Source organism: Numida meleagris, chromosome 11 (assembly GCF_002078875.1).
Source record: "Numida meleagris isolate 19003 breed g44 Domestic line chromosome 11, NumMel1.0, whole genome shotgun sequence".
NCBI classification, from domain to species: Eukaryota; Metazoa; Chordata; class Aves; order Galliformes; family Numididae; genus Numida; species Numida meleagris.
In genome coordinates, this window is record NC_034419.1 from 19,406,828 (window position 1) to 19,428,478 (window position 21,651).

Here is a 21,651-nt window from a genome sequence, read left to right on the forward strand (position 1 = left end):
CAAGGATTTGACAGAATCTGGCCCAACAGAACTATAACCACAATGTAGAAAAGCTACACGACCTTTGAATTCAGCTAGGATTTGCCCTTTCCCCTATGCTAAAGGGCATATTTAATTGTTAGGAGCATATTTCTGTCAGTTGAAAACAACCAGCAGATTACAGTGAGTCAGCTCGCTAACTAATGCAGCATTACTGACATTAGGAGATTAAAAATAACAAAGGCCCTGTACAATAATGCAACTCAAAACAGATACATCAAAAAAATTATCAATTTCTCATGGTGCCTCCACTAGGCAATGCAAAATCCTACATTCATCAGTTATAAGAACAGAGACTGGAAATTATTGTTGTTTTTTTTTTTAAAGTTTAAAGATGCAAAACAAGATTGTGCGAATCAGGAGGGGATGATTAAAAATCATTATAACAGAGCAAGATTTTGAGAGAGAGATAAGTTACATCCATCAGTACTACAGTTAAGGGCAATGGGAGATATTCAAGTTTTAAAAAGAATGTTTTAATTCTGCATCGTTCCAGGATCTACCATCTACTTCTTTCAGACTCTGAACAAGTGGGTAAGGAATGCATACAGCGCCTTTGCTCTTCTTGGCGGTAACACTTCCAAATGGCGAGTCATCAAACCAGTGCTAGTGTTCTTTCTTTCAATATTGTAATTTCCAATTTAATAAAAAGGTATGTGCTGTTAATAAAGAATGTGGAAGAGAAAAGGCCTTCGCCGTCTGCTACTTCACCCCTAAGTCTTCACACTTTTCTCAGTGGCTTATAAACAGCCAGCAAGGTACAGGTGTTTGGCACAAAATGAGAAACTAATTTCAAGGGTTATTCGCACACAAAATTTCAAGGATTATAAAGTGCACAAGAAGGGTAACAAATATTTTGAACATTCGTCAGAACCAGATGAGGCGGTATCACCTACTTAAGTCAACACGACACAGGACGATACACCTCCTGCAAGTTATTTTCTACCTGAGCACTCTTTTGGAAGAGCTGCGTGGCTTCACTTAGCTTCTCAAAGCTGCAGTTCATGGCACAATAAAACAGCAGCTCACAGGAGCCAATCTCTACAGTGATCGTAGCAGGAAATTAATATTTCCGACTGTGGTCCCATTAGCTAATAGCACATTGCTTCTGTCTCTGCTGTAGAACAGGGGCACCACTGTAAGTTACATCAAATGAGACAAACTTCACCCTTGAGATTCCTTACCTTTAACCCTTCATATGGAAAAAATTACACATTGCATCAAGATCTGCGTGAAACGATAAGGACAGAATTCACACTACTTCACTGATTCGTTCGTTTCTTTTTATTCTCTGCTGGACTGCAGGTGACAGCGCAGGAGAGAGCCTCGTGCCAAAGATGAATCCAGCTCAACTCAGGAAGCACAGGGATGTGCGAGGGCTGGTACAGACTGAACTGCCGTATCTGCCCAAGGATACAGACGTCAGCACATCCAATTCTGGCCGACAGAATGCTCTTTCAAATTCAGCATCCTGAGTACATTGTAACTCCACAAATATTAGGCTGAGGATTGCTTTTCTAAATCACACATTCAAAGATTAATGCACACCGCCACAGCAAACAACACCATAAAACAACGGAACAAGACTACAAGGAGCAAGTTAAAAGCACACAGAGCTGTTCCTTTGATGCTGTGGGCAGTGAGGATAGCAAACATATGCTGGATGCTGCTCCTAACTCCAAGCACATCTGCAGAACTGAGCGACTGCAGCTGTGCATTCCCACTTCTCACTGTGCTGAAGGATACGAATACAAAACAAAGCAAGTTTAAAAAAAAGTAGAGAGGCAACGTACTGTGTAAACATTCCAAAAGAAGCTGAAGTACTTCACTCCTTCAACCTCAGGACAAAAAAATACTTGTCCCGATCCACACAAACATCTCCGCAGTTCTGTTACCGACTCCTTACACTAACAATGCAGAACGCAGGCAATACCAGCAAGCACCTTCACTTCAGGGACGCCTGTTGGCACGTGCCTGTTATTAACTTGGCACACGTGGCTCAGAACCTAAGGCCTCGTTTACATCAGCTAGTTAAAATACACATCGGAAATAAAGTACACGTGCAAACAGTCACATCCAAATCAAACAAATCACACATTTATTACGGGTTGTGCTTAAGAATCACACTAGAATCAATGGCAGTCCCTCTTTTTAAGGTCTGCTTGATTTCTGTGTTTGTTTGGGTTTTTTGTTTGTCTGTTTTAAGGTTACGGACTGTGGGAGAAGAACAAGGGGAGGAAAGCACATTTCTCCAGGAAATGCACTCATCAGCACGGGAGGCAGGGAGCTGGGGAGGGACCACGTTAAATGGCATCACTAACCTGTGCCTGCTGGCAATCCTATGGCAGCGCCTTCTTTTTTCCTTTGTGTTCTTTCTGTTTTCCTCTTACCACTCTTCTTCCACCGATTTTTTACTTGATCCACTAAAAATTGAAATTCACTTCTGTGCTTGTTTCCTGAAACATAAAAGTGTATTGCTGTACAAAAAGCAGGCGGACCCCTGCCACAGAACTCCTGAGGCATACAATAAGCAAGAGAAAAGAACATGAAGTAAACATAAAATACTGAATCAAAAACATTGTTGTTACAGCAAATGAGAATTAACTCCTCACTGCAATGCCCCATATTCCGTTAACAACCCAAATCCACATTCATGCTTTCAGAGTCACCCAGCAGTCAAGACACTTGCACAAACAAAATGCTGGGTTTTCGCAAATAAAACTGTTTGTTTCCTCCTAACATCACTAGGTTTTTGTTTGTTTTTCCTACACCATTAAGTACTGCCATTGTCATTGTAACAGCCTGTAACACGACAAAGATTTCAAGCTCCTTTTGGACACTGTAGTACTGCATTCATTCGTAACCTCTCTCCTGAATGAGATTGAGAGGCCACACTGCTCAGTGGAATAATTAGCCTTTAAGAGAGCATTTTTCACTCGTGTCACTCAGAAAATCTAAATGCACAAACAGCTTAGAGCAAAGCCTCTGGCCTACACGCACTGTTACCTGCTTTAAAGCAGCACTGGATTTTCCCATTTCTGCAGTAAAGCAATTCCTAAAGTCTTCGTATCATCGCAACACGATGGAAAGCACAGCAATAACAGCAGAGCAGCAAAACCCCAGGCCAGAGCGAGTGAGGATCTGCTCAAATGCAACAATAGTGGGCGCAGAACTAAAGGAAAGAAGCTGCTTACCTTCAGAGGGCCTCAGGTACACAGAGATCTCCAGAGAGATCCCTCCACTGCCAGCCTTTCAATGAGGGCTGGGAAGGGCTGCATCCTGGCTCCACCCCTCCTGGTCACTCAGGTACATTGTGTACACCTGAGCTCCCCTGGGCTGGCCCTGCCTTCCCACCAGGTGTTCCATCACTGGTGCAAACCAGGACTCAGCATTTCTGCTACAACTGTGCTAATCATCCTTTTTTTTTTTTATTCAGTTCCCCTAATTACAGTTAATTGCTCTGTGGCATATTCCTTACCCTGTCAGTCAGTTTTAAGCAGTCCTCTGGTGTTCAGTTGAAGCAGCATTGTTTCCTTTCTGGATACTTCAAACTCTTCACTCAGAGACATGTGTGGGAACATGTGGTCTCAGACAAACTACATGCGCTACCTAACACTCACCAGGGATGTACAGAGAGAACACAGCACTCTTCCAACACAACGCTGCAACTTCTCTAACAGCACACTGACTGCACTGCCCACAGCCCTGCACCTTATCTTACACTGATATCTTACAGTGAAGACAGCAAATAATCATTTCATTTATTTGGAAGGACTTTCTCTTCCTGAGGAACAGATTTGTCCTTTTGAGAAAATAGATTATTGCAGTAAAACCGTTAGCCTAATTTTTAAGCCTTAAGAAAAAGCCTTCCAAATGTTATTTGTGCAGGAGGCACAAAGGCCTGACAGACACCCAAAATGTCCTTGTGGCAACCAGGAGAGCCACTTTTTACGCTGGCGTGGTAGGACAAGGGGGAATGGATTTAAACTAGAAGAGGGGAGATTTAGGTCAGATGTCAGCACGAAATTCTTCACTCAGAGGATGGTGAGGCCCCGGCAGAGCCGCCCAGAGCTCTGGGTGCCCATCCCTGGAGGTGCCCGAGGCCATGGATGGGCCCTGGGCAGCCAGCCCACAGCAGGGGCGGGGCTGGAGGCTGTGAGGACCCTTCCAATCCAACCACGCTGTGAATCTGAGATGGACCAGGAAGAACCCCAGCATGCAGAAGGAGCACAAAATGAATGGGCATCCTCAGCCCGGGGCAAGCTGAGTGCTGGGGGAGCTCAGCCCCCACTTCCTCTCCTCCCGCAGCTCCCACCTCAGGCCGGGCCTGGCCTCTCCCCCACCATCTCCTGTCAGGTTCTGCCCCACACAAGGAAACACATCTGAAATGCTTTTCCCATGTCCTGTTTAGAGCTTACTCCCTCCTGGCAGAGCTGAAGACTCCACATAAGGTCAACAACTCCTTGTAATAAAAAAACAGTTCCTGCCCAAGACGCTTGTATGTGAAGCACAGCACATTCGTTATATAATCCCTTTGGTGCTTCAGTTTTTCCAGCATTACTATTTTTTGTTGCTTTGTTTCATGCTGCATCTACAAAGGTCTTCACATTAGAACAAGTGTCACTGCTCAGATGCAACGTAAATCACAGCTGCGCTGAAGCTACACACTGTGCGCAGTTCATAAAACCATGGGTATTTCAGTAATAAAAACAATTGCAGACATCATTACAAATATTTCAAACACAAGACATAAATCAGCGAGTGTCTGAATCCAAGTGTAAATTAAAAGACTTAGAAAGAGCACCAGATTACATTTTTTTGAATGTATCTTTTTTTTTTTTTTTTTCTGAAGCTCAAAATAGAGGCCTGCCCATGGGGAAAGCTGGAGGCTGACCCTGGGCGGGGGGGTGGAAGCATCCCAGTGCCTTTGCTGAGCTTCCAGGGAGCAGAAGGAAGCTCCTGAGCAGGACAACAGTGCTGATCACACCTCACAGGATGGAGGGGAGCGGAGCACTGGTGGCAGCTGCTCTGGGGCTGCCAAGCACTGAGCTTCGGGTTTGTTCTTTAGAGCTGTTTAAGCTTCATGGGGGAAGATACCCCACTGAGGGATTAATAAGTTCATGGGGAGTTTTTTTGTTGTTGATTAGGGAGGTTGTTTGTTTCGGTAATTGGTTAGATTGGTGTTTTCTGTTTTGTTCTGTATTATATTGCTAGAGACTTCTGCAAGGCAAGAAAGCAATTATGAACCAGTTACTTGAAATTTGAAGAGAGTGATTCCACAAACAGTACATGTACAGCTAAAAAAAAAAATATATTCTCAGGAATAGAAGCAAAAAGCAAGGGGAAAAAATTGCTAAAGATCTAGGCCCTTATTTAGCCTTTACAGAAACCCAACTAAAATCAACAAAGCTAAATCTAGCTGCATTATGGCATAATTTATATGCCCGAAGCAACAGAAGAACACAAGGAAACACGGGAAATGTGACCATACTGTGGATTGAAATACACCCCTAGGTATCATCAGAACAAGTTGTCCCTTCAGTGCTTTGCTCCTCCATGGCTGAAAGCTGAGAAGCTCTGCATGCACTGAATGCTGTTCTCCTGTTCCATGGCCAACTACCACATCCAAGAGCGCAAGCACTGTGCAGGTCAAGTCTTGCAATCGAACTCTCAGAAGAACCTTTGCTTCTAAACTAAGCCTAAAGATGGCTAAGCTGCTTAGATGGCTCCAAGGACAGACAAAGGGGTTTTATTGCTGTTGGTTTGCTTGTTTGTTTTTTTAAAGAAGATGAATTCATGAGGAAAATGGAGTGAAACTTGGATTTTACTCACGATAGCTAGTGTGGATCTCGTCTATTTCCTCCTCTGTCTGGTCCTTTGTAAAGGTCAAGCTCTACAGAAATCACACAAATGTTTATATACTAAGAAAAAAAGTTGATAAAGCTGCGTACTTTAAAACTAAAAACTAACTGGAGGAAGGCTCAGTCATTCCATTTTCTCACACCAGCTCTTAGTCTCCCATCCTCAGACAGTAGCACATGTTTAAAGTACATGCTGTCTTGCTTTGCTTTCACAAAGACAAAGGACTAAGCCAAAATACCCTGGGTAACACCCAGCATGTGTGGGCCATGAAGTTCTCCCTAATCCTGGACAATAAACGTGCACCAAAAGTCACAAAAGTATCATATGTCATGGGAAAAGAACAGGCACTATTGCTAATAGGGAAGCAAGGAATGTGCTAGATAAATCCTAGAGAATTCTAGGAAGCAAAATATTCCCCACACTACCATGGAGGGTCAAAGTCTTCCAATATGACCAAGGGGAACATTTCTTAAGAATTTTTATTGCAATCAGAAAAAAATTCTCTTACTTAAACGGTTTGGACATAGAGACATCAGCTCTATACTAAGAATTGCCCATGACAAATGACTGATATGAGAAAATCAAGTGGTTTACAAGACAGCGTATGCCAAGTCCAACATGCAGTCTGGAATTCTGGCAATTGCCATAATAAAGTGACTGGCAGACACGCTCAGTGCCCACACTGCAATTTCTCCTATCCATCCCCCAGTGTGGGAGCAAGGACAATCAGCTTACGTTTTCACCACTTTTATTCAGTTCAAGCTGAATCCGAATCTTCTCATTCTTTTCCAGCTCGTTAACAATCTCTGCAACTGTTTGAAAACGCAAGAAACAGATCGTTAAACAGGAGTTGTTAGGGATGCAGCAGCACTGAACAAAATGACTGCTGACAAATCACAGAGAGACAAACCCTGGCGGCTCCCAGCAGTGCCCGCTCCGCCTCGAGCCGCACGCACAGCGCCCAGTTTCACACCGGTGCCCAGCACACGGCCGCTGGCACCCAGCACCGCGCTCCCACGGCCGCAGCCCCGCAGCCCTCGTCTCATTTCCTCTGGGTCGCGTATTCCCATGAGTGTAGCCTTTTTGAACCACGTCTGAATCTTTCTCTACCTCACTGTCCTGTCTCTGTGGCATAAAGGCATGTCGTTTATAAAGAGTTCTCATTCTATAGCGTATCTTTAAGTGGAAGTTGAAGTAATGAAACACATACACCGCTCATCTTACTCTTCCCTCCCAGCAGCACCTCCTGAGGCAACGCGGAGCTGCCTGCAGGCGTCCGCCCAAAGCCCATAGTCCAGGGATGGATTAGAGCCTCCAACCATTAAGCCAGACACCTCGGCAGCACACAAACAGGCACAGCACTGTCTGCAGCGTTTGTTTTGACATTCACTTTTACAGACATGTTTCTACCCTTAATCATTGTCACAGAGCTCCGAGGTAGCTATGCAGATTACTAAAACAAATACTTGCACTAAGCAAAGCAGCCCGAGAACAAGAAGCTTATTGAGCTGTGAAGGAAGAAAACCTGCTCAAAACTGGTTCGGGCAAAATCCAGGAATTTGGCACCTCTGCCTCCACAGAAGCTCAACAGTTTGTACTTTATAGCGACCTTCGGTTCACTGCTACCGCTAAAAATGCATGCCTGTGTCCTGAGCGCTGGTTTAATAGTTCACCCTTCATAAATAGTTATTGAGCCAGAACTCCATAAAAGCTTTGCATTATTTAGGTGAACCCAGCTGAAGCACCCTGCAGTGCCCTGCGGAACTCTTCATTAGCTAGCTCAGATGAATTGTGTGCACAGGGCCTTCGTGATGCTTCATCGCAGGCACTGAGTGAAGAACTGCAGCAAGAGAGCAGCAGCCCCCAGCATGCCAACACGGCCAACAGAGGGCCCTGTGCATGGCAGAGCTCCAGCCCCAGCACCTCAGAGCAGGCACAAGGCTCCAGGCTGGCAGCAACACGCAGCTACCCCTAGACATTCCTGTTGTGGATGAGCAGCACACAACAAATGCAAATGTTGGGGGTGCCACCTCCCCACCCACACCAGCGAGAGCAAGCCTGCCCATCCCACCTACTGGGAGCACTGAATGCACAGACACATCAACAGCTTCTGGAAGAAGCAGCGAACATGCATCAGGACCTCGCTGTAAACATGAAAAGGTCTCAGCTATGGGGTGAGGAATGCCATTCCCCAGCTGCCCACCTGGGCCATGCCACCAGCAGCCCCTGCCAGCAGCAGGCTGAGCACCTCCAGCACCCAGCATGAGCACTGCGGGACCGCAGCGACTGCACTGCTCCAGAGAGCTACATCACAGCTGGTCCTGCCGGAGACTGCTTCCAAAGGGCTGTCTGCCATCAGCTTCCAATCAGATACAGAGTAACGCAGCCAAAAATCCCATGTCTCTCACACACGCCTGTGTATTTGTGCCGTTACTGCTATCACTTGCACAGCTGAGAGATGACAAATGCCATCTTTAAAGAAAAGCATATTTTCATCTTGTATAAAATAGAATATAGGAAGACGCCATTCAAGATGTAAGAAACGGCCCCACTGCATGCAAAACCAGGCAACACAAACGCATACAAAGAGCCTGTGATGATACCAACTTTCCTAGCATTTCCAACTTACCCGATTTGGGATTTAGAGAATCACACTGAGCATTATACATGTGCACAAATTCTTGGTGCCTTTTAATGAGCTGCTGACGGCTCCCACGGGAAGACAGGCCATGCTCCTTCAGCTTCTTCTTCAAGTCGCGATCAGAGAGCAAGTTGTAAACAACTTTAGGCATAGGCTTCCTTTTGTGAGAAGAACTGCAAAAGGAAAAGAAAACAACCCTTTTTTAAATTGATACTTCTACTAGGAATCCAAATGCTGACTTGTATTCTTACAGGGCATCCCCCAGGAACACTATCCTGCATTATACTTTCTTAAATTCCAAGCAGTCTAGACAAAACAAGCAAAATTTAGAATTCTATTAGGAACAGGGGTTTGACACCAAAGAGAGATCTGGCTTTTATTCGCATTCATTAAGAACAGGGAAGCAGTAAAAACATCCTAAATGAAAATTAAAATGTAACATCTGATTTCTATGTTAGTTTACCATTTATTCATCTTCAAAATCCTCCAGCTCGTGAATTGCAATCTCAGCACGACTGAGCAAGTTAAGAGCTTTAACAAAGTTACTTCCTAATTTAGGGTTCATAGGACTCGGATAAAACTGCACACCGTAGAACACCTTAGAAGAAGAGACCTTAACTAGAGTAATTTGAAGAGCACGACAGTGAGCAGAGGAAGGAACAGTTTTCACTTTTTAACTTGGCAAGCAGTGAAGCAATTTTCTTTTGGCCCACCTGAAACTCATTCACCAGGTGAAAAATGGGAACAAGTGTTACAAAATAAAGTTGGAACACCAGTGGATAGGAAGCCGATGACAATAAGGTACAGACTAAGTTTTACGCTCTATGTTAAACTCCTTAAAACATCATCCAGTGTTTTCCTGCCACTAAAAACAAAAAAAACTGCAACACCAATTCTGCTAGTTATCCACAATACTCCTCTGAAAGAGGAAAGTCGTGGCTACAATACATATAGAGCAGCTTTAGACTGGTGTGTAGTGAAGCACAACCCCTTGTGCTGCAGCCCAGCAGGCGCTGCTGCTCGTTGCGCAGTGCGGGGAATGCTCCATGCATGCTCACGTCCCGAACTGCCTCCTACCTCCTGAGGCAGTCCTTCTTCTCCTCTCTGCTCAGGCAGCTATCCAGGTGTTTGTTGATGTACTCCTCCGGAATAGCAACTCCACAAACAGGGCATTCCACTGAAAGAAAGCGAGAATGCTTTTACTACTACGTATGTTACAGCAAAAATCAAGCTGAAAAACTGTTGTTGAATAAAATGAAAATCCAAAATTCCAAGGTTTGTGTGTGTGTGTGTGTGTGTGTGTGTGTGTGTGTGTGTGTGTGTGTGTGTGTGTGGTTTTTTGGGGGTTCTTCTTTTAATAAAAAGGCAGATCTATCCGGAACCTTCCTTTTTAGATTTATTTTTACTCCTGAACACTCATACTACGTACCATCAGAACACACCTCACCTTCCCCCCTGCAGCTGGAGGGCACAAAAACTGTAGTAAAATTATAGAATAATATACACAGTGCAAAGAAACTTAACTAATATAAACACAAGCATATTTCTGTGATGATGCCTTCCATTTTTGCAGCATTTCACTTTGCTTTATTTCGATAGAGCAGTACAGCACAAATCTGTGCGTGCCAACGCCGTGCCCCAACCTATGTGTCTCACCATCATGACAGCACATGAGCTGGTAAACCTGACAGGAATTCTCTGATGCAATCACGTGTCATTTTTTCAGAAGCACCACCAACCTAACATTACGACTTTTGCTTGGAGACTCACAAAAGCCCTACAGCACAGTCCCACCCATGTCAGAATTCTTGCATCAGATTAGCAAGAAATACCTCTAAAGGCCACTTGCAAAGACAGTCAAAAATACAGTCTTGGAATACTTGCCTTTTGCAACTGCATTCTGTATGCTGTCAAAAACAAAAGGCTAACTTTAAATGAACAGTCCGAGATGGATTCTTTAACCACTATCCTCTATTATCACGAAGAAAGTCAACTTGGATTCAGAAAATGAAGCAAAACACAACCTAGCAAAAATACCGTGAAATGCTGTGGGAATTCAGAGTTCACTGGCATCACTGCTTTGCAATTCCTGACTTACAACAATTAATTAGGACAGTTGCGTTAACACGATAGTTATGAGCAGCCTATTATTTTATCTGAATTTAGCCTTCCAGTTGTTAACTCAGCAACAAATCATCCTTACAAGGAGAACTTCAGCACTGCCTCTTTTTGAGTTCCTCATTTATGTTCTTTGACCAACTACTTCACCCTAGTGGAAGTAATTTCTCTGTAATGCGTACTTGAGGACTTATTAAGCTCATAAAATGGCCAGCAAGTGAAAATTTCAATTGCTTAAGAATAAACGAGGTAAAATTTCATATTAGTTGTAAATTACTAATATGAGCAAGTCTGATGCATAGAACTAGAAAACATTCCATCTGGCTAGGTTGACGTCATTTTCCTACAGATACTTTTCTAGCTGTGTTCCATTTTAAGCAGTATTTACCTGGCTAATGAACAAAAATGAACTTCCAAGATCCAGTCACATAAATTGTTAAACAAAAGAATAAATAAATGCAAACTATTAAGTATCAGTGTTTGACTCCAACCAGCTCCACACAGGCCCCCTCCAACTCAGGTCATCCCACGACTCTCTTAGGCTTCTAACTGAAAAGATGCCTGCTGTGATATCAAAATTAAGAAGACACTGCCAATTTTGTTGTAGTTGATCGGTATAAATGGACATTTTCATGCTGCAGTACATTAATCTTTCTGCTGAAAGATTACAGAAGAATAAAGCAGAATATTTGTAGAGTCTATGGATAGGAACATCAACAAAACTGAAACCGTGACCATTTTGGTTGTGGGTGCATCCCTCAAATAACAAACATTACGAAATACCCTGCTTCTGGTTACTGAGGATAAGCAAGAACAACGTTAGCGTCTGTCTGCTCATAAAGGAGAAGAGAAAATGACTTCATTTTTTACTGAGTAAACTTGTTGTGCAATTATTGTTTTTCAGAGTTGTTATTCAATACAAAGGAATCTGTAAGAGTCGAACTCAGTTTAATTAGTTGGTGTCGGCCCAAACTTCCTCATCAAGAATATGCTTGTAGCAGTACTTGGAATGAAGCACAACCCAGCTAGACAGGAAGCGTCTGAGCACGCCAGCGCTCTAATTGCAGATCAGAGCAATGCAGGAGATGGATGCACACAGCCAGATGCAACCACAGACTTGGGGAGGTGAGCAGAACAAAAGCAAAAATCAAATATCTCACCTTTGTTGACCACTTTTACCACAGACGTAGAAGGCTTCTCACCATTGTTGGTGCCTTCAGGACTCTCTCGTGATTCTGCTTTGCTGTCTTTGCTGCCAGCCTCTGGAGAACTGCTGCTGGGGTTATGATGTTCCTCAGTTTTGCAAACTTTCCAATCTGTTCCTGCCAGACCATCTGTCTTTGTCAGGGTACAAACATTCTCCCTTTTCAAGAAGCTGTCAATCACTGGCACCTCTTCTTTTAAAACTGGTGAAGACGCAGGAGTCTTGGCGTGGCTTTTGCCAATTGAACGCCTACTACAAGCCAATGGAGATGAAATCAGTGGTGTATCCAGGACCAACTGGACCAGCTGTTGCCTAGAAGCATCCAGAAGGCAACTGTTAGCTACATCTAACAGCATTGTTAGCTCTTTCTCTGAAAACAAAACAGCTGGAGTTTTTCCTCCGTTCCTTCCACTCTGAGCGGTTGCTAACATGAAGCACTTGGGAATCATCTCGCCCACACAAACCAGGAGCATCCCAGTTCAGTGTTACCATGCTCTACAGATCACAAAAATCATTTTCCCAGTTTATAAACAAAACAAATTACATTTCATTTTGCAAATGTCATAAAGCAAGCATCAACGTATCACACGGAACACAATGAACAAGAACATTTCCCTCTCACTTGAGGACTGTAGATAACTGCTTTCAGGACAGTGCTCCAAGCACTGGACCAGCTGATACAAAGGCTTACCAGAAAGTTTCTGTGTTCTTTGTCCCCTCCTGCTGGGGATGTCCAGAGCACAGCCCAACAGACACCCACCAAAGCAACAACCAAACACCCATCAGCTCACCAGACCGAGTGTCAGGTAACCCCAGCTGTTTGTGCTACGCACCTCAATGACGATGAGACAAAGGCCACAAACACTCCACTATTTTCACAGCTGGAGTGAGGGGAAGACACCACCACCTTCAGAAGGAGCCCCTGCCATGCTCCAGCACAGTGCTGGCTGCTCACACGCGTGGTCCCCCTGCACTTGCACTCCCTGCCCTCCCTGGGGCCGGCAGATGTCAAGATGCCAGTTAAACAGAAATCTCTTTTCATACAAGGAAACTTGTATTTTATCAGCAGGGACAGGTAGGAGCATAAGGCTCATTCTTCTGCCTCTCTCATCAGTACTTCTAGCTTTGAGCTAATATGAAGAAAAACAAAGTGCGTTGTCCTACTCAAACAACTGAAAAAGATCTTTAAGAGACTTTTTATTCCTACTTCTCCATGGGTTTTTGCAGAATTCTGTTTATTTTGCCACATATTTTACACAGATCATAGACAAATTAACCCAGAGTCTGTATTCCTGGCACGGAGCCTGCATAGCAAGGCAGCTGTCTGACTGCCCGCATGCCTTACAGCCCACTTCCCACCCTGCACACCGCAGGTGAAGGGGAGGCTTTCCAACCCATGTCAGCAGTGGGCAAACCACCAGTACCACACTTACAGGCTGCTTTGACAAGAGCACATACCCTGGGGGCACAGAGGAGTTCACATCACCCACACTCCACACTACAGGAGCCAGCAGAAGGGCCCGTGCTGCCCCTCACCTGCTCCCCATCACGTCCCGCTGCCCTCCCTCGCAGCCTGCACACAACCCACCTGCCGAGCTCCCCATGCAGCCACGTCTGCACAGCTGCCCAGGTCATTAGCAGCCTCTCCCTGACCTACCGCTGCTCCCAAGCCATCCTGTCCCCTCATGCTAAGCAGGTGGGGATGGCCTCCCTCGTGCTCCTCTTTACAGCGGGTCAACAAGGCGGGAGAGACAGGAAGAATGGGCGGCTCCTGAGGATGCTGAGGAGTCCAGGAGCCACTGCCAACCTCAGCACTGCACTTGGGCACCTCAGGGCCCCGACTTTCCCATGCTCCTTCCCATCCACCGTGCACTACAGAGCAGCAGGGCCAGGGCTCTGTGTTCAGGGCAGGGCCACCAGCACGATGCTATCTCCTCTGAGACAAGGCCCCCGCGCTGCCGCTTCGAGCCGCGCAGCGTGCCTGGTGTGCTCAGACACACATGTATGACCCCAAAAGAGCACAAACAAACCTGTAACAGCACAAAGCCATCTGCCTCCACATCCACAGCACACTGGTACCCAGTGCTTGAGGATGTCTTCTGTGCATTTTTACTACTGCTGCTGCTCAGCAAGTACACAGTCTTCATTTAAGCGCCATGACTTGACAGCTTGGATTTTGACAACTCTCTCCCCCCGAGCTGACAAAGCCTGTGAAAAGAGAACGGCTGAGGGAGTCCAGTTTCATTTCTGTGCCCCCCTCAAGCTCCCAAACCATACAACTTTCCAGTATACGACCTCCCTGTTCTGACATGCACACAGCACAGGGTGCCTGCTCAGACATCAGCTGTTTCAAGCCATCCCGTGCTTAACCAGGACGCCGAGCTGAAAAGAAAGGAGCTCAAACCAGGCACTGCAGCACTGCGGGAACATGGTGTTCCTGCAGCGTTCGCAGAACAGAAAGGATTGCCCCCGAGACACACAGCTCCACACTCTCAATTTGCAAAGTTTTTAACTCAGAAAGAATAAATAAGAGTTGACGTAATTTGGATTACTATTCATTTCCTGTAAAAAAGCAAGGGACTGTTGGTGACTCTCCTTTGGAACAAGCACTGCCATCAAATTGTTTCTTGCCCATACTAAGAGTGAAATATAGCTGTGCTTTCAGATCTTACAGTTGAAGATGTTTCAGCATTAGGTAACTACTTAGGAAACTTACCCGTCTTTTAAGGTAAAGATTTATCACATCTGAGAAGAACTAATTAATATGTATATACAAACATTTAGAGAAGGTCCCTAAGTCAGCAGGTGAGCCCACAATCACACAGCTTTAAGATCAGTTTCTGGTGAACAAATAGAGTAATGAGCTCGGCACACGCAGCACTCTGCAGCGGTTATATTCGAGCTAGACTCAAAGCCCAGTCTGGAGCTCGCGCCTCCTGGGTTTCCGTTTGCAGTGGGCACATGTGTCAGCAGCAATTCACATGCATCCCAAGGCAGTGTGACTTTCTGCAGTACAAACAAGCACAATTAAGCGTGGCAGCAAAACTATGTTCTTCTGTCTGCACATGCCTAGATATGGACTGGAAGTTTTTCAGGAGGTTAATTCCCCAGCTGACACAAATATAGAGTGGACTAGCTACTGTTGTCATAGGATCGACTTCACGGGAAACTCAGGAGCTAACTGAATGGGAACATGAACCGAGCGCCTTTACGCAACCTCGTCCCTCCCCTGCTTCACGTTTGCTTTGGACAAGGGCCATATTTCATCCTAAAGTGCAGAAAGTTCTGACACAGTATTGCTGCCCAGGGCCGTTAGCAGCAATAATTGGCATATAAAGCATCTCACTTGAGCTCAGGGAGAGCAGCGTGGGAGCCACAGGGCAGAGCCCCCGAGTGTAAGAGCATCTCTCTTTGAATGCAATAGCTAACACTTGCATGAAGACAGCCAGAATTGTCACCACCAGATATGCAGCTCACCTAGACATTGGTTTGGGTGATAAATGTTAGCACAATATGTTTTTCAGGAAGCTTTTCATTTTGCATGCAGTTTTTACCAGTTACCTCTACCCAGATTATCTACTATATGCTCTTGAGAATTTAACAGACAGTACACTGTCAGCTTGGAGAGGTTTTCGCAGATAAAATCTTACTTTACTGGCACAAAAGCAATAGATGTGTCCTATCTGACAAACCTGTTTAACAGCAGTGGATACCTTTTCAATGGTGAAATATGAACCAACAAGATGTTAGAGTGTCCTTACATTCACTGTTGTAACCCAAAAGCCCTTCCGTCCCCCATCCTCTTCAACATTCAGTTTGGGCTGGGCAAGGAGTTACAGTTATTTCAGTTTAGCTGTGAGTGGACATTCATCGTGGCATGCTGTGGACAGCACACTAACAGAATAAGCCTCACGAGATTTTCTTCTTAAAGTCTGCGAGATCCACAAGGACATTTTCAGCATCCTCCTCCACCACGATCCTGGCTCTGGTTTAACGGCCAGTTTACTTCTCCCTTGCTAAGGAAGCCATAAAGCAGAGAAGGTAGGCAGGCATCTAGTGCTTCCACACAAATAAATGTAGAGCTGGGGTTGTGAATCTTCCTCAGAAAAGCTTGCACAGGACAGCCCTAGCTAACGCACAGCTTCTTCCTTGAATCCCTCCGCAGCCCTGCAGGGAGCCCATCGCTCCAGCTGCAGTGGGTGTGTTTATTCCCAACTCACCGGCTGCCAAGTAAGCTGGTGAGGAAGAGATGATACATATAACCTCAAAAGTGAAAACCTATTCTCCTTCCTTGCGTAGGACAAAAAGCATAGCTCATGTTTCAGCAATGTCTAGTTTTCTACTCATGCGAGTACAATTCTAATTTCTAAATTTCCTAATTATGTGATTTCAAAATTGGCAATGTCTGTCAAAATCATCTCCTTTCTAAAGGACAATAGAATTCAATACAATTCCAAATCTTGACTCTTATTATCTAGGAAGCAACTGGCCTCACCGCACCTGATTAAAACACTGCTCATAAAGGAAAGACAGCACAAGCAGCACTACCATGACCAAGGACTGATAAATCCTGCCCACAGAGCTCTGCACAATGAGCTGAGAGAGAACTGAGCACAGGCTGCTTGTCACCCACGGCAGCAGCCTGCAGGGTGCGGGTGGCAGCGCCGCACTCCCTGGACGCATTTGTTGTGCGGTACCTTCACGTGCACCCGAACACAACGCGGCTGCCCTGGCTCCGCTAAGGCAGCACTCGCTGAGCGGAGCCAAGCACCGTGACAGCTCCAGCGCTGCAAGCACACAGGCCAAGTGCTGAGCACAAGTGTAAGGGGGATCAGCATTCAGGTCTGTTTAGAACGATTTCCATTCCCACGCACACGCTGACCTTGGAGCACAGCTTTTACCCCGCTAAGTACTCAAGCATTAACATTTCCTTTCCCTTCAGGCCTGACTTAAAAACATAGCTGCATTTTTTGAAATACTGTAAAGACTTACTGCCTAATTTTCATAAATGCCCAACTACCTGAGGCTCAAAGTCAAGGCAGGATGGACTTCAAGAATTTTGCACGTTTCAAAAATCAGAGCCTGGAGTTTGGATTTGTTTTGACGAAGGCCAAAGGGAAACAGAGAAGAGCACGGAGAAATAGGAGGAGGGAGCCAGAAAACGCATCCTGTACAGCATCCCTCGGCAGAAAACGCTCCTGTGATGCACGGATGCCGGCACATAGCGTTCTGCACCAGGCAGTCTACCAACCCAGGGCTGTCTGCAGAATGCAGTGCCAGGCTGCGAGAGGAACCAACACGGGGTGCCCAGCACCTGAAGCGATGCAAAGCTTGCTCACTGACCGCATTCCTCTTCTGTTTCACTTTAGCAATTACCTTTGTAAGCCATTTGCAACCAGGCGTTTCTCAGTGAGACCCAGAGGAGCTCTGCTCCCCCACCTTGCCCCCAGGAAGGACCAGGACACCACCACCAGGTCAGGTTTATTGATCCAACTTCACGCTGAGAAATTGATTGAACTCCACGGCACAAAAGGAAAGGTTATGGAACCACTCTGGTAAGATTTATACTGATCCATTAAAGCAGTCCAAAAAATTAACGGTTAAGATTCATTATCATAATGGATCCAAGTCAGCACTACCTGTTCCCTATGAAATTAGATGTTACCAAAATACAGTAATCCATTTATCAGTAAGAAACACTGAAGTCAGAGTTCAAGCTAAAACACTGGAACTGCAGAATTTCAATTCCTGAAATAAAATCAATTAAATCTAATAGCGGCCATACAAAAGATTAGTTCTTTGTCACACGGACACTCTCTTAAGAAACAAAGTCATAACAAGAACTACGCTTCCTGTCACCTATGAAGCCAAGAATCCCACTGATTTAAGTCTCCAGATTCACTGCAGTAAAAAGTGCACTTCCATACATCTTCCATCGGCACAGGAACACCTGCAGAACACTGAGCAGCCATGGAGCTGCTTGCAGCCAAAAGAAAGCAGAGGTCACACGTCTCCTGCAGTGAGCATTTACCAAGTCATGTTGATTTTGTTCTTGTCTTTTAAAGGGATGAGATCAAAAGTGAATCAAATCAAACAGAAAAGTAGGTGAAAGCACCATACTTCATTACAACACTCCACCAAGTCAAACCCTCCCTTTGAACTGCCAAACTAGAGACAGTAATCATAAGCTTACAGCATACCTTGCAGAATTAAAGCTCTTTACCAGCTCATCTAACGTCCGGTTATTTTTCAGGTCAGACTCCGAGACGGCCTGTTAAGGGAAAAGAAGAGAAAGGAGGAAAGGAGAACAAACAAACACCATGAAAACAGCAAGTATCCAGAGTGTCCAAGCGACCTATAATTTGTTTTGTGGATCTGTGCTTCAGCCACCAGCCCCCCAAACTGTTATGTGAATAAGGATGCACTGAGTGTAAGAGTTTTTTCCTTAAAACCATCCAAAATAACTGCCTGGGAACTGTAATTCTGACAAATGATCAGTAATATAGAAACTGAAGCAGAAAGGCAGGAGAACCAAACCCAGTGTACCTTGTCGCCAATGGTGCCTTACTGTGGCCACACTGCAATCATTTTGGAAACCAGAACAAGGATCCAATGAACGTGACAAGAACTTTAAGCAACAAGGAATGAAATGAGATGAAGAAAATGTTAATCTCTGGGGTGAACATGGAAAAAATGTATGACTTATGAGATGGCTTCCCATATTCAATTCATTCTTTCAAAACAATTTCTGGTTTTTATCCCTCTGGTTGATTCTCTTTGCTCTTCTTTTGTTGTAACTCAACTTCTATCAGTCTTGTTCATATCAGTCCTTATGTTTTTTAAGAAGGCATCAGTGAAATGTACTCCCAGACACGTCCATCAAATAGTCTGCACCTGTTTGAATGTTAACAAACTGACAAAGCTACAGCTAGCTCTGCTTTCCAGTCTTGAAAAGTCTCATCCGGCTGATGCCTTAAAAACATAAAGAAAATCACTTCTATCTTGCCAGTGCTCACGAAGTACCGCTGACTGTTTTCAGGCAGCTGAACATTTTTAAGAATTCAGTACAACCCACTGGCTTAAGACAAAAAGCTAGAGCCAAAACCCAGCTTTCATGCTCCATCTGGTTTTGCTGACTGAAAAGTGTCACTGAAATTCACCTACTTCAGAGATCAGAGCACCACACTGTGTCCAAACAGCTGCCTACTGAAAGGGACGGCGGCAGAACATGACCAGAATTAGTTCCAGCCCAGAGAGCAGCATCCTGAGACTGGCAAAAAGAAACACAAAGAAAACCACTTACCACACAGCACGTTGGACACTGCGTTTTGTAGGACAGAAACTTGCGTATACAAAGGGAACAATCTGGAAAAAGGAAAGATAACTTTAAACAGGTCTTTGTTCACATGCAAGTCAATGCACGCTTGTTAGTGTATTTTCATATATATATATACATATATATGCAAACATCTATATATTTTTTCCTTTCTATATATGTAAACTACACCACAATACACCAGTACTGAAAATATACCATTTTTCCATAGAACTAGATATGTCTGGTTTTGCTAGAGGGTAACCTTCAATGCAAACATCTCTGAACATTTAATCCCAGTCCCTCTGTCAAAAGCAGAAGTGCATTTTCGTTCCATTAAAGCGAGACAAACCGAGCTCAGCCTGCAGCCACCACCAAGGGACAAGGAGCGAGGTGTCTCCCAGCCCAGCACCGCACCGCTGCCCGGCACGACTAACGAGGAACCACCTTCATCCTTGCGAGGTGAAAGTGCCCCACACAAACTCTCCACCCCCACTTTTTTCCCCAGAATCTCTGAGAAACAAAACCAACAGGCTTAAAAGGGTGGGTAACAGCACTGGGACGCTAAGTGAGAGGCAGTTTAAACGCTTCCTGGTAAAAGCAAGTCACATGGCCACCAGAGGATCGATCCTCCAATAGCCCCTTTGGTGAAATACACCGTGAGCTTCATTTTGTCACAATAAATCCCTGACATTACCCCACTCCCTGTGCTCATCCATGAGCTTTTACAACCACTACAAGAAATGAAAAGCGCCATTACTTCCCAGCAGACATTCTCTTATAGAATATGACTGGTCGGTTTCAGCAGATGCTTCCACTATGTGAAGGAAACAGGAACGGCCCTTCTGTTCTGTCACTGAACACACAACACGAAGCACTGCAGATGCTGGTCAGCTCCTGCCAAGAGAGCTGCCCAGTGCCACCGGTCACAGGCTGGGGTGGAGTGTTAATGAGCAATGGGCGCTAACAGATGATAGGTGGCTGCAAGCCCCACAGTGGAGCATTAGGAAAAACAAACCAATAGAAAAAAAAAGTTCTGCCTGCAAATGCAAAGGTAGGTGTACCTCCTCTTCATCTATTTATAAACAATCACCCATTAACTCACTCATTAACAGGAGAGGATTTTTTGGTCCAATTGTACAGCCTCACTGGACTGAAGAGATCACACAGAGACAACCTAGTAGGAAATACTTCAGGACATCTCAATTTACAGAGGAAAACACAGGCTTGCTGCAAATTGGAGGGGAGGACTGGATGCAGAACCTGCTGAACAAGGCAGGCAGCCCCTTTGGAAGCCACGGGCGCTGGAGCCAAACCACAGGCAGCTGTGAGATGCCTGCTGCAAAGCGCTCCCACCGTAGGCGTGCCCTTCTCAGTGTCTACAGCTTTGCCAAGCCAAAGTAAATTTCACCGCCAAATGGCAACGTCTCCCTGCACGTAAGGAAGAAGTGCTACTGTTTCTGAACAAAACAATTATAAGCATTTATTGCAATGTGAGAAAAGACAGGGTGCTTTCCCCTACCCTGACTCCCAGGGAAGCACTTTGCTACCGCATCCAGCAGGCAGCAGCCCCACACGGAAATATCTCGTAACACCTCATGTTCTCAGCAGAACAGTTTGGGTTTTGCTCCACACTCGTGATTCTGTGAAGGATATTTGAGTGAAGGATTTCAGGAACAGGTGGCCTCTGAGTGCACTGATCCAGACAACAGGTTTTCATATTGTCAGAGAAGTCGGTGGCCACTTCACAGCTCTCACCCCAAACCGCTCCTCCACAGCACCACACAGGAAAGCATCCCTGCTGCCCAAACCACACAGGGAAGGGCTCACATTTCATAAGCGAAATGCAGAACCAGAGACCTCTGTGCTACACGCTGGTAAGTAACAAACGGTCAAACCATGACCGCTCTGTGAAACTCGAAAGGAGAGGAAAATCTTATAAGGGCATTTTTTAATAATTTTCTGTCACCCACATAGAGGAGCAAAAGGGTTTGGTCAGCCCACGGGGCCACTACATTTCGGTCTGTGCTTCGTCCAAGCACGTGGAGGTGCACGGAACACAGCCGCTGTGAACTGCACAAAGCAGAGCAGAGGGAAGAGCATCCTCACTGCCCGTTGCTGACCGGCCACGAGCAACTCCCGGCCTTGGCTCCTACTCTCACGTCATGGAAGTGCGCGCCATCTGCTAAAGCTGGATCCGAGCCGCACCCAGCAGGCCGGCATGGATGCGCTCAGCGATCCCCACACAACGCGGGCAGGCGCCGGGCAAGACACGGAGCGGCGGGGCGGGCCGCACTTACAGTTATGGGAGCACTGCGGGATGATCACTGCGATGCTGAAGTAATCGAAGCAAATCCCACAGCGCAGCAGGTCGTCCACGGCCTGGAACGAGAGCGGGGTGGGCGAGCGGCCGCAGCACCGCGCGAGGCTGTGCCCGGCGGGCGGCACGGCTTGGCGGCACGGCACGGCAGG

At 45.6% G+C, this 21,651-nt stretch overlaps 1 protein-coding gene across 2 annotated transcripts in view; it reads right to left on the bottom strand.

The window, feature by feature from the left end:
• The window catches only part of RAD18 (RAD18, E3 ubiquitin protein ligase), a gene marked incomplete at its 5' end in the record, with an annotated part of 36,005 nt that extends 14,444 nt beyond the window's left edge, over window positions 1-21,561 (bottom strand). The window contains 9 exon segments of one of the 2 annotated variants that reach the window (XM_021409607.1): window positions 2,361-2,495; window positions 5,872-5,932; window positions 6,637-6,713; window positions 8,531-8,715; window positions 9,620-9,719; window positions 11,821-12,116; window positions 18,065-18,135; window positions 19,168-19,229; window positions 21,480-21,561. In XM_021409607.1, the coding sequence (XP_021265282.1) occupies window positions 2,361-2,495; window positions 5,872-5,932; window positions 6,637-6,713; window positions 8,531-8,715; window positions 9,620-9,719; window positions 11,821-12,116; window positions 18,065-18,135; window positions 19,168-19,229; window positions 21,480-21,561 (1,069 nt within the window). 2 annotated transcript variants of the gene reach the window in all.